This window comes from Mobula hypostoma, chromosome 2 (genome assembly GCF_963921235.1).
Source record: "Mobula hypostoma chromosome 2, sMobHyp1.1, whole genome shotgun sequence".
Taxonomy (NCBI): Eukaryota; Metazoa; Chordata; class Chondrichthyes; order Myliobatiformes; family Myliobatidae; genus Mobula; species Mobula hypostoma.
The window spans coordinates 190,141,551-190,155,996 of record NC_086098.1 but is presented as its reverse complement, the minus strand read 5'-3'; the positions used below and the strand labels follow the sequence as shown (position 1 = coordinate 190,155,996).

The window sequence follows — 14,446 nt, the reverse complement described above, 5'->3', positions numbered from 1 at the left end:
ATAAAATGGCATGGGAATTAATTGCAGGAAAGCATATATGATGAGGTCCTCAGTAAAGAGCCACACCAAGTGGTAAATGTAAATTTTTAAACTTTAAGCATTACCAGCTCTACAGTTCTCAGGCTTTGATACCTTGCTTTTAATAGTTGGTGGTGATAAACATGCAAAATAATTCCCTGTCAGTGTTCTGAATTTTCCTTTATGAGCTTTCTTAAAATGAAAGAACACAACTAATACATAAATACAAGAAATTCTGCGAACGATGGAAATCCTAAGCAACACAAAATGCTGAAGGAACTCAGCGGGTCAGGCAGCATCAATGGAAATGAATAAACCGACAACATTTTGGGTCATGACCCTTATTCAGGACTGGAAAGGAAAGGGGAAGACGACACGATAAGTGGTGGAGCGAGGCTAATACATAACAAATATGGTGGATTCTGGTGAATTGAGACACATCGGGACCAGTACATTTTGGCCCAAATACCCAAAGTTTCATGGAAATAGTTAAAAAGGTGAACTATCATTTAAATGAGTAACAAATTATGTACTTCAATGAAAAAGCATCATATTAGAACACTATCAATATTACTAGAGTATTAGAAAACTGTATTAGTTCCTAATAATCATCGATGGAGGAATTAATCCAGTTTAGACTGCCATGTTCTTTTGATTGACTGTAAATGAACAAAATCAGCACAGACGCCTAGTGTAGATAATGGACTGCCTTCATACAATTCTTTCCATGACTGCATCCTTCAAATTTTCATTTTCATTGTATCACTCAAGATGCTTGTCAATACCTTCAAAGTTTTTTTTACTTCCTAACTTGTTGAAGTAGTGAAATAATTTCATTTTTACTCCTGGCTGTTTCTGGCATCTCCAAGCCTGAATGCTTGAAAAAGCAGTGAAGCAGACCAGTTCTGAATTTTCTTACTGCTTAAATAACAAAAATCACTGCTTTTTGAACATAAACACACGCAACGGATGCTATTTAAAAACTGTTTGCTCTAAGCACAGTTTAGTGTCTAATGGCCATACAAGTGCACACAACGGATGCTAGTTAGAAACTGTTAGGCAACAGTTTTCTGTCCCAATTAAGCGGCATAGTGTTCCAAATAAATGAAGGGAGCCCCGGTTATTTTGTTGATTAGTTTTTTTTCTTTAAGAGGCAGCCCAGATCAGCAGCTGTTCTGATTAATCAGTAGCTCTACTAATCAGAATCCACTGTATATTCATCTGGAAGTAACAGGAGTAAACTAAGCTACCTTCTTACCAACTTCAAAAATATATTGTGAACTATAGCTTTAAATTAGATTACTATCAATTAATCATTGCAATTAACATTATTGTTGCCATGCAAGTTGGTACTAAAGCTTAACTTTATGGAGGCCAAATGCTTTCCTGTCAAAGATTTTTAATTAAGTGTTTTTGAATCTATTATTGCCAGGGCACTTGATGTCATAATCACCTTGGTTAGGATTTTATTTCCAGAATAATAATTCTCTTAAAAATTAAACTCACTTCATTTACATTTAACATTTCACCAAATGTCATCCAAGTGAGTAATAGATTATTATCAACGTAGGTTATATTTCACCTAGAACACCATACCGAAGAGAATTTAGGAGCTATTATATTATTTATAGCTTCGTCACTGACTTGTCTTCCATCATAAGGTCAGAAACAGGATGTTTGCTGATGATTGCACAATGTTCATTTCCATTGGCAATTCCTCCACAAATTAAACAGCCCATGGCTGCATACAGCAGGAGTTTGACAACATTGAACATGGGCTATTAATTGGCAAGTAACATAAAATTGCAAAGGAATGACCAACTTCAACAAGAGGAAATCTAACCAACAACCCATAATATTTATTGACATTACCCACACAATAGTTCACCAAACTGAATATTGATAATAACGTGGATAAGGCAATCCTTTTGACTCTGGAGCACAATGTACCATCTACAAAATGCATTGCAGCTGATTGCCCAGGCTTTTGTAACAAGATATTCCAAACTATGACCTCTCTTCCATTAAGAAAGACCATAAGACATACAATAGGAGCAGAATTAAGCCAGCCAGACCATCAAGTCTCCTCCGCCATTTCATCATGGCTAATCCGTTTTCCTCTCAAATCTGTTCTATTGCTCTCTCTGCAACACTTCATGTCCTGACTAATCAAGAACCTATGAACCTCTGACTTGAGTACTCCCAACGACCTGACCTCCACAGCAGCTAGTAGCAAAGAATTCCACAGATTCACCACCCTCTTGCTTAAGAAATTCCTCCTTCTCAATCCTAAATGAATGTTCCTCTATTCTGAGGCTGTGCCCACTGGTCCTACATCTAATCTATCTAGGTCTTTGATAGATTTCAATAAAATCCCAGTGAGTACAGTCCCAAAGCCATCAAATACTCCTACAATAACCCGTTCATTCATGGGATCATTCTCATGAACCTTCTCTGAACCCTCTCTAATGTCAGCACATCCTTTCTTAATAATGGGCCCAAAACTGCTCACAGTACTCCAAGCAAGGCCTCACCAGTGCCTTATAAAGCTTCAGCATTACATCCTTACTTTTATATTGTAGTCCTCTTGAAGCAAATGCTAACATTGCATTTGACATCACTGCCAGTAATTCACCCTGCAAGTTAACCTTTAGCGAATCCTACACAAAGGCTCCCAAGCCCCTTCGCTCCTTGGATTTTAGAATTTTCTCCCCATTTAGAAAATAGTCAACACTTTTGTCCTTCTAACAAAACTGCATGACCATACACTTCCTGACACTGTAATTCATCTGACACTTCTTTGCACATTTTCCTAATCTGTCTCATTCTGCTTCCTCAACACTACCTGCCACTCCATCTATCTTCATATCATCCTCAAGTTTGTCCGAAAAGCCATAAATTCCATCACCCAAATCATTGACCTATAGCATAAAAAAGCCGTCTCAAAACTGACCCTTGCAGAACATCATCATCATCATCATCATCATCATCAGGTGCCATACCCAATTTGAACTTTGATTGCCATTGCCAACACACTCCTGTTTCAGGTCAAGTGGATCAATTCATTGGTATTCATTTCCAGTTCTCTGGCTGCTGTCTCCATCATCATTTGTTTTTGTCTTCCTCTTGCTTTCTTTCCTTCAATCTTTCCCATAATTATCATGCATTCTAACTCCTCTTTCCTAATCACATGTCCAATGAAGTTATGTTGCCTTTTCATGATCTCATACATTATTTCTCTTTTTGTGTTTGCTCTGTTCATGACATCCTCATTTGATATTCGTTTCGTCCATGATATTCTTTGCATCCTCCTCAAAAACCACATTTCTGCTGCTACAATCCATTTCCTCACGTTACTAGATATTGTCCAACATTCTGAGCCATATAACATAACTGGTCAAACGTAACATTTCAGTACTCTGAGGCAGGTTGTCATGCCTAGTTTAGTATTGGTCAGTATACTCTTCATTCTCGTAAAGGTGTCTTTTGCCATCCCTATTCTTCTTTTGCTGTCCATGTTGCACCTGCCATCTGATGTCACCCAGCTTCCTAAATAGCAAATGTTTTGTACTTGTTTTATGTCTTCCCTGTTTATTCACAGCCTGCAGATAGGATTCTCCTTCTTTTTGGATATCACAATACATTGTCTTTTTGCAATTGATAGATAGGCCCATTTTTGCACTTTCTTCAATAATTATGTCAATTAAATTTTGTAGTTCTTCCTCTGTACTTGCAATTAACAGTATCATCTGCATATCTGAAATTATTGATGTTTTCACCACCAACTTTGATTCCCAAGATGTCTCTTATTTTTTGTAATATTGTTTCACTGTACACATTAAATAAATTAGGGGAGAAAACACACCCTTGTCTAACGCCTCTCTTGATTTTCGTAAGCTGACTCTCTTCTCCATCTATTCTTACAGCGGCAGTTTGTTCCCAGTACAGATTTCTGATTAGGTGGAGGTCTTTCGAATCTAGATCTAGAGTTTTCTGTAATATTTCAAATAACTTATTGTGCTTCACTTTATCAAATGCTTTTGTGTAGTCGATAAAACAAACAAACAAATCATTTTGCACTTGAATAGCTCATTCTGAAAGTATCCTTAACATCAATATTGTGTTTCTTGTACCTTTGTCTTTCACAAAACCACATTGTTCTTTGCCTGTTTCAGCTTGTATCTTACTTTTAGCTCTTGTCATCAAAATTCTTCCAAGTATCTTGGTGATATGACTTATGATTAAACTTATGGTCCTATGTAATTCACATCCTACTGCAGAACACCACCTGTCAACGGCAGCCAACCATAAGAGACCCCCTTTATTCTCACTCTTTGCCTCCTGTCAAGCATTAACTTTCTATCTATGTTAGTGTCTTCTCTGTAATACCATGAGCTCTTATCTTGCTAAGCAGCCTCATGCGAAGTACCTCGTAAAAGGCCTTCTGAAAATCCAAGTACACAACTGTTACTAATTCTCCTTTGCTTATGCTGCTTGTTATTTCCTCAAAGAATTCCAACTAAGTTGTCAGGCAAGACTTTCCCTTAAGGAAACCATGCTGGCTTTGGCCAATTTTATCATGTGCATGTAAATACCCTGAAACCATATCCTTATAAATCGTATGCAACAGCTTCCCGACCATTGAGCTCAGACTAGTTGGTTTATAATTTCCTTTCTTCTGCCTCCCTCCCTTCTTGAATAGAATCAGAATCAGGTTTATTATCATCGGCATGTGTCACAAAATTTGTTAACTTAGCAGCAGCAGTTCAATGCAATACATAATATAGAAGAAAAAAAATAAAAATAAATAAATGTCAATTAATTACAATATATGCATATTTAATAGATTAAAAATTGTGCAAAAACAGAAATGATATATATTAAAAAGGTGAGGTAGTGTTCATGGGTTCAATGTCCATTTAGGAATTATATAGCAGAGGAGACAGAAGCTGTTCCTGAATCGCTGAGTGTGCGCCTTCAGGCTTCTGTACTTCCTACCTGATGGTAACAGTGAGAAAAGGGCATGCCTTGGGTGCTGTGGGTCCTTAATAATGGACGCTGCCTTTCTGAGACACTGCCCCTTGAAGATGTCCTGGGTACTTTGTAAGCTAGTACCCAAGATGGAGCAGACTAAATTTATGACCTTCTGCTGCTTTTTTTGTCCCATGCAGTAGCTCCCCCATACCAGACAATGATGCAGCTTGTCAGTGGAGTGACACTTGCAATTGTCCAGTCCTCCACAGCCATGCCAGAATCTATTGTTTATTGAAGGATCATTACTAACACCTCCACAATTTCTTCCGCTACTTCTTTCATGGGTGTAGTCCATCTGGTCCAAGTGACTTATCTACCTTCAGAGCTTTCAGCTTCCCAAGCAGCTTCTCCCTAGCAATAGCATCTGTGCACACTTCTGCCCCCTGACACTCTCGAACTTCCGGCACACTGGTAGTAGCTTCCACAGTGATGAAAAATACTAATTCAGTTTGACGCCATTTTCTTGTCCCCCACAATTACCTATCCAGCATCATTTTTCAGTGATCCGATATGTATACCTGCCTCTCTCTTACTCTTTATACATCTGAAAAATCTTTTGGCATCTTCTTTTATACTATTGGCTAGCTTACTCTCATATTTCAATTTTTCTCTCCTTTTGACTTTTTTTAGATGCCTTCTGTTGGTTTTTAAAAGCTTTCACATTCTCTAACTTCCCTCTATTTTTTGCCCTACTATATGCCCTCTCTTTTGCTTTTATCTTGGCTTTTGACTTCCCTTGTCAGCCACAGTTGCATCATCAGGCCTTTGGAATGCTTCTTCTTTGGCACGTATCCATCCTGCGCCTTCCAAAGTGCTCCCATAAACCCCAGCCGTAGCTACTTTTCCGTCATCCCAGTCAGTGCCCTTCCAGTCAACTTTGACCAGCTCCACACTCATGCCTCTGTAATTTCCTTTACTCCACTGTCACACTAATATATTTGACTTTAGCTTCTCACTCTCAAATGGTAGGGTGAATTCTGTTATATTATGATCACTGCCTCCTAATGGTTCGTTTACCTTAAGCTCCCTAATCAAATCTAGTTCATTACACAACACCCAATACAGAATAGCTGATCCGATATTAGGCTCAACCCCAAACTGCTCAGAAAAGCCATCTCATAGGCATTCCGTAAATTCTCTCCCTTGCATTCCAGCACCAACCTGATTTACCCAAATTACGTGCATATTGAAATCCCTCATGACTATTGTAAGATTGCCCTTATGACATTCCTTTACTTCCTCACATTGTAATTACAGCCAATTTCCTGATTACTATTTGGAGGCCTGCATATAACTCCCATCAGATCTTTTTACTCTTGCAGTTCCTTAATTCTACCTACAACGATTGTACTTATTCTGATACTATGTCACCTCTTACTCAGGATTTGATTTCATTTTTTAACAACAGAGCCATCTCACACCCTCTGCCTACTTGCCTGTCCTTTTGATACAATGCGTATCTGTGGATGTTAAGCTCCCAACTACAATCTTCTTTCAGCTATGACTCACTGTCATACCTGGAAATCTCTAACTACACTACAAGATCAACAGCATTATTCTTCATACAGCGTGCATTCAAATATAACGCCTTCAGTCCTGTATTCATTACCCTATTTGATTTGTCCACATTACACTGCAACTCATCCCACTGACTGCAATTTTGCCCTATCATCTGCTTGTATTTCCCAGAAGTCTCACTACACACTGCTTCTGCTCGTATACCAACTGCCCCATCTTCAACCCTATCACTCTGGTTCTCATCCCCCCACCAAATTAGTTTAAACCCTCCCCAAATGTTCGAGTAAACCTGTCCACCAGAATATTGTGCCCCCCCCCCACCTCTTCTTGGGTTCAGATGTAACCCATCTCTTACGTACAGGTCACATCTTCCCCAGAAGAGGTCTCAATGATCTAGAAATCTGAAGCCCTGCCTGCTGTACTAGTTCTGGCATTTCATCCTATTCTTACCCTCACTGGTGCATGGAACAGGCAGCAATCCAGAGATTACAACTCTGGAGGTCCGGCTTTTCAGTTCTCTTCCTCACTACCTAAATTCCCTCTTTTGGACCCCCTGCCTTTTCCTACCTGCATCGTTAATGGCAATATATACAAAGACTTCTGGCTGCTCATCCTCTTCCCTTTGAACGCAATGGAACCAACTGGATACGTCGCTGACCCTGGCACCTGGGAGGCAGCATACCATCCAGGTGTCTCTATTGCATTCACAGACTCTCGTGTTTACTCCTCTATTCAAGAGGGAAATAAGTCCAGGAGCATACAGTATTGTCATCCAAGTCAAGCACCATCCTGACTTGGAAATAAATTGTTGGGCTTTCATCACTGCTGGATCTAAATCTTGCAATTCCCTGCCCAACAGCACCACGAGTGCTCCTTCATCCAATGGTGGCAGCACTTCAAGAAAACAACTCTTCACTACTTTCTCAAGACCAGTTTAGATAGGCAATAAATGCAAGTTTTCTCGCTGACAACCAGATCCCAGGAAAATATTAAATCTTTAAAAAAGCTAAACATCAAAAAATAAATTAGGAGCATTTATCAGCTGGATGGAATACCAGCTGTAATATTAGAAGGTGACCAGCACAAATAGATGAATATTTGTTTTTGCAAAAGTCTCAAGGAACTCCATATTGAAGTGCCGCATTCTCTCTTAATACCTCTGCAAAAGAAATAGAACCACAAGACAGAAATTGCTATGGACTTTGACAAATTACTGTTGCTGCGAGTTCAACATTAAGAGAAGAAAAATCAACTTGAAGACATATCAATGGCTGCTATTAGCTGCTGAACTGTAACTATAACACAAAGCATATTCACAGAGGCTGTAGTCAAGCTTCACTCTGTACCAGTACATCCTATTACACAATAGAAAAACTCAACACTATGTAATATCCCCTCCGAACTCACAGTACTCTCTTGAATAATGAGACATCAGACATGACAGAACTGGATAGTACTGTATAGTTTTCTCGGTATATGTCAACAGTAGCAATTGTTATCTTTTTTTACTGTACATTTCTGTGTGCCATACTTTTCAAGATACTTATTGTAAGGGTAGCTAAGAATAGCAATTTCTCACTTATAGAAGAGTCAATAACAGATTCTGTACCAGGACAGTAGTAGGAATCTGATTTTTTGGGTAGTTGACAGTTTCACTCACCTGTTGGCACAGCCGGGTCTATGGATGGTTTTTCCCATGTGTTAATTTGCTCCCAGGTGAATCCAGTGGTCCCAAGGGCCAAGATGTATCCACAGTTGCTGTAGTTTTCATCAAATGAGCAACTGCCTACAGAAATATAATTGAGAAAATAACATGAGTAACTCTGTTAACATGATTATCCATCCAGTCACAACAGTCTATTTTCCATAAACAGATAATAAGCTTCAAGTTTGCTAACCACAACGCGGACCTCAGGGCTTGGTTAATAAAACCTTAAAAATTTTGTTGTTCTTTGCCTTTTACTAAATGGTAACTGGCTTGAGTCCAAGAGCCGCGTCTATCCTTGGAGAAAGTTGGAAATCCAAAATAATTAGTGTAAAATCCAATGAAAAAAAAATCCATATAAAACCTTTAATATTCCAGTATTCAGTAGTGAAAAATTATATTGTAGAATGCAATTAAAATGACAATCTTCCAGTCCAGTTGAATTATCAGTATTTTTGTGACCCAAATGATTTCAATATTCCCTCTTCCAATATTTCATACAATAAATAAATGCACATATTTCCAAGTGCTACTAAATGCAGATTTTTTCAAGAGGACTACAACCTTCTCATAGGGTTTGGAAGCTCTTGTGCCTCAATAACCTGGAGAGCTATATTGGCTGGAGTCAGGGCCACGTGCTGTGTCTCTTGGTAGGGTTGACCATGCCAAACAGATCAAAGGGCACAGGCCAGACTAAGAGTGGTCCAGCAGTTATCCAGGTTTGGGGGTTCAGCTCAGAGCCACCAACCCTGACTGGTCAAAAAGATTGTTCTTTCCAGATTGAGTTAGAGGAGCTTCATTGCTGCTCTCAGTGCTAGTGGCATAACGGGCAGTAACTAAGTAAGTAAATGCAGATTACAAAGATCACACTCTGCAGTGAGCTTTGTTTACCAGATTTTAAAGGAATATCTGGCCTAAATGTTGTTGGTAACAAGGGCATAAAATCAGGAGTCATTGAAATTGATCCACTGCATTCGAAAAAAGATTATGCATGCTTTGGTCTTTTGTACTGTACATTTTGTAAATAGAATTTAAATATTCAAGGTAAGGGCCAACAGAAAAAAACAACAATTTATATTTATGTAGTCTTATTTAAACATACATAATATATTGTTTGAATTTATCATTCTCAGGACTTGAAAAGATGTGTTTGTTGTAAAACATTTACAAAGTATAGTCACTGTGTATTATCAGGTTATGTGACTCACAGATGTGCACACAAGACTGCACAAACAGCAATAAAGACAAGAACATTTATTTTATTAACGTTGGTTGAGAGATAAATATTAACCAAAACACTGGGGAGAACTCCTTCAAATAGTGCGAAGAGACATTTTATATCTCTCTGAGAAAACAAAAAGAACTTCATATTAAAGTTCTTTCAAAGACTGCATCTTTAGAAGTGCAGCATTCTCCAAGTATTGTTTGAAAGGTCAGCCTGGATTATCCGCTCAAATCTCCAGATGGGAATTGAAACTGCAAACCTCTAGATTAATAATCATTAACCTAATGACAGATTAATACAAAACTCTAACATGGTATATAGGTAGAAAATTCTTTCTGATGACTATGCTGACAACTTCTTACTCAACTGTGTAAGAAATCTAAGGAAGAAGCTAGTAACAATGTTTTTCATATTACCTTACAACAGATGAAGGAAAGGGATTCAGTCCAGCAAGTCAAGAGTAAAGCCATTCCTCCTTTTATTCTGTGTAGCCCTTTTTTCCTTATTTACCCATTAAATCCCGCTGATTTGCTTATCATCCACCACTACAATTAGCCTACCATTCAGCACATCCTTAAGAAGTGGAAGGAAGTCAAGGCACCTGGTCAGTCTCACCTGGTCACAGGAAGTACATGCAAACTCTATTTAGAAAATACCTGAGGCCAGGATTGACCTCAGGTTGCTGGAACTGTTTTTACCCATACTATTCTCAACATCAAGTTCTAATATTCTTAATGTTGTTTCTGTTTCCAGAGTGTGTAAGTCTCACTTTGAGATCCCCCAATGAGTACTTGTACTGTTTTCATTCAAAGCCAATGCAATGTATAACAAATCTATAATCTTCAATTGAAGTGGTAACTAGATTAGTGAAGATCACAACTGAAATCACTTCTTTTTCTAAGGCAATATGCAAATGTTTTCTGGGTCAGATAATTAATGAAAACTAAGACTAATGGAAAACCTAGAGTAAACGATCCAGAGTAGTGAAAATTAACTTCAAAATACGAACAATGCAGTCAAGTCGAAATGCATTTTTTCAAAATGGTAGTGAACCATAGGACTTCTATTGTTGAAATATCTGTGAAGAGTATGGGGATTTGATTGACTCATAATTTATAAAACCTATTAATGAATGATTTTCAAACATATGAACGATTTAGTTAATTATAGACACATTTACAAGCAGACTTGGAAAATGAGCAAAAAGTAATAGTGGACACTACTGTGATTAAATTGCTAAGCCTTCAGCTCATATACGTCAACAGTACTAATCAAATACTAATCTATTAAATCATCCAAAAAGCATTCCATCAGCAGTTGTAAGCATGATTGCTAATCACAAACTTCATGCATTGTTGTTAAGAAGTTTCGATCAACATGTACAGGGATGCTGCAAGAGGCCAATGGGTCATTAATTGGAGCCAGTTAAAATAATGTAACACAACATTCCTGAATCTGAGCTGTATTTTGGTTTGGTGCTCTTGCACCATTTAATGAATGCTTTCCAAAAAATTGAGAAGCAGCAGGTATGAGTCTTTATGAGTGAGTCTATAGGGAAAAGTCTTACAATTTAAACAAAATATTATATATGCGATCTTGGTAATATTTATTTATTTATTTTACAGTGTGCAACAGGCCCTTCTGGCCCAATGAACTGCACCACCCCAGCAACACACACTTATTTAACCCCAGTCTAATCACAGGATAATTTACAATGACCAATTAACCTACCAACTGGTACATCTTTGGAATGTGGGAGGAAACCAGAATACCAGGAGGAAAACAACACTGTCACGGAGAGAATATACAAACTCCTTACAGACAGCGGTGGGAATTGACCGGGGGATGATTAGCAGTATAAAACATTATGCTAACTGCCACACTACTGGGTTGCCAGTTTTTATTACACTTATTTATTATTTAGGTCAGCATTTATTGTGCTTCCTTAAATTAACTTGAAAAGATTGTGGTGAGTCATCTGCATGTACAGCAGCATTCTATCTCATGAAGGTATGCCTCAGTGTTAATGATAAGCCTTTGAGTCTGTATGATATGTCTTATGGAGAGTATATGCACTAAGGTGGACAGGAGGGTTCTACACCACCCCACCCATTGTCATGGACATTCACACAGAAAGGTGCCAGAAATGGCCATCAGTACTATGAAGGCTCCCAGCCACCCTGCTCGTAGAGCATCTGCCCCACTCCCATCATGAGAGGGGCTATGCAGCACACATGCCAGGACCACCAGACTCAAAAACAGTCATTTCCCCCAAGCTATCAGTCTGATCAAGACCTCCACCCATTAACCCATCTCACCACACTCCGCATCACCACTAATTTATCATTTCTTATCAGAGTCACATTATGTACAGACACTCCTGTACCTAGCATCACTTCATGTGAATACAATCCATCTATGTATATATACTGATCTTATGTGTTTATATTTCTTGTGTTCTTATATTATGTTCTCTATGCTTATTGTGTTTTTTATGCTACATAATATCTGGAGTAACAATTATTTTGTTTTCCTTTACACTTGTGTAGTGACAAATGACAATAAGCAATCTTGATTTTGAATCTACCTATGGTTTTGAGTTTGTCCTTTGCCTCTCAAGCCTGCTCCACAGTTTAATAAGATCATGACGGATCTTCAGCCATGTCATTCCTTCCTGACCCCCACACTTCTTGAACACCAAAGCATGCAAAAATTTCGGCTTTGACCAGACTCAGTGACTCACTATCCTTAAAGTAGGGGCAGAGAAATGCAAAGATCTATAAACATCTGACTAAAGAAATTATTCATTTCAGTTCCAGATTATCAGTTTCTTACCCCTCTAGTTTTACATGCTCTGGTCTAAGGAACTAAGTTCAATGTCATTTCTTCTCCTGACACACACGTGTGATGAACTCTCTCAGCTCATGTGCTGGCAGACAGCATATCTTCTTCCATTTTGACCTCAGTCTTGCTAAATGTCACAATTGTCCACAATTCTCTGATGTGTATTGTTGGAGTGGTGGAAGAGTTCAAGAAGTCTGCAGCCATACTTCATAGGGAAAGCCAGCAGCCCTTTTTGAATACTTTCCTGGTGGCACAGGAAGCTGTGATAAGGCTCTCCCTCAAGCTCCTCCCTAAGAGGGCAAAGTAGCCACATGTCTAAGTTATTTAACAATTTATAATGGCCCTATTCCCAAATTTAATCAGAAGTGGATGCTTGAATCTTCCACTCAAATCCTCCCCAAGGTTTAAAGTAGTGGTGTGCTTAAGGGAGGAGAGAAATGGTTGCAGTTGACTCATTGGCTGTCATTAGCCATGAAATATTTTTCATTAACACAAATATAATTAATTCATGCATCAGGTTTGAATAAATCGTTATGAAATAAATCCTGGTATATATCTGATCATTGATTTTTACTCTGCTGTTATGATAATTATAAAGCTTTGATCTCTCCCTCCAGGATAGATAAAGGTATTTGTCTATATTATGATTATACTCTTATCTTGCTCTGATCTCTTAATTGCTTTCCTGTTTTGATGCTATTATAGGTACTGATCTCTCTTAATTGCTTTCCTGTTTTGATGTTATTATAGGCACTGATCTATTTTCCTTGTTACATATTTGTATTATACTTGAATCATGCATAATTTGTTATCTTGCCAAAGAGGAGTCATTAAATCCATCATCATCCATCAGTAGTGTAGAACTAAGCAGTATAAATATGTGCACAATAGACTAGGTGCACTGAATACTGGCTCAGATCTTCTAATTTCAATGCATATGCACATCCTGAATCCTTTGTAAACTTACCCTAAAATAACACAATCTGAAAATGATCACCTCTTTTATAATTTATTTTAACGGCTAACAAAATCAACTAATTCTGCACTGACTTATTGCTTGCAATCAGGTTAGAAATCTTTTATAAAATACTTAGCACCATATAATCAAACTTTTGTTTCTAGCAAATGCTTTTTTTTGACTCAGACTATTGGCATGCAGGCCACAGCAACCTTTGATGGAAAATAAAAGATCTGGAGGTGCTGGAAATCTGAAATAGAAACAAAATATGCTGGAAACGCTCAGTTCTGACAAGAGATTTTCAACCTGAAACATGTTCATCATTCCATAGATGCTGTCTGGCCTATTGATTGCAACCTGTATTTCTTGTTTTCATTGCACTGGCATTTGAGTTGGTTTAAATTTTCTTCCTCATTTACTTCATAAACATACAGCCAGGTAGAAATTAATTCTTGGGAATTGCAGAATCAGTGTGGCCAAGTTGGTGTGGATTTTGGGGAGGGTGTGCTGTGCATTGAATAACACTGAAAGCAGCTGGTCAGGAGAGCTCTGTACTGCACACCCAAAGGCAATATTGTACTAACTCAAACAACAGGAATTCTGCAGATGCTGAAAATTCAAGCAACACACATCAAAGTTGCTGGTGAACGCAGCAGGCCAGGCAGCATCTCTAGGAAGAGGTGCAGTCGACATTTCAGGCCGAGGATCTTGCTTGTACTAACTCATTCATTTGGATTCTATTCCAATTAGTATTCTACTTTTAAGCTTCAGGCTCCTAATGAATGCCGCACTGAAGTCCTAGAGTTATGGCAGAAAGGATACTGTTCTGGATTTCTGAGCAGACCAAAGGGGCAAGTGAGGGAGGGGAGGAAGAGGAGGAGGGAAGAGAGAGAGATAGAGACAGATAGAGAGAGAGAGGGAGAGAGAGAGAGAAGGAGAGATCGAGAGAGATAGAAATAGATAGAGATAGGGAGATAGATAGAGACAGAGAGAAATAGAGGAAGAAGTACCCAAATTTGGTCACTGAATTATAGGAAAGATGTCAACAAAATAGAGAGAGTACAAAGAAGATTTACTAGAATGTTACCTGGATTTCATCACCTAAGTTACAGAGAAAGGTTGAACAAGTTGGGACTTCATTCTT

The 14,446-nt window shown here is 38.3% G+C and overlaps 1 protein-coding gene across 7 annotated transcripts in view; it reads right to left on the bottom strand.

Annotated features, from left to right (window-relative positions):
- Positions 1-14,446, bottom strand: part of LOC134342756 (receptor-type tyrosine-protein phosphatase T-like) — a 1,640,095-nt gene that overhangs the window by 1,140,409 nt on the left and 485,240 nt on the right. For all 7 annotated transcript variants that reach the window (XM_063041291.1, XM_063041286.1, XM_063041287.1 and 4 more), the window contains exon 2: positions 8,231-8,356. In XM_063041291.1, the coding sequence (XP_062897361.1) occupies positions 8,231-8,356 (126 nt within the window). The remainder of the gene's footprint in view (positions 1-8,230; positions 8,357-14,446) is intronic.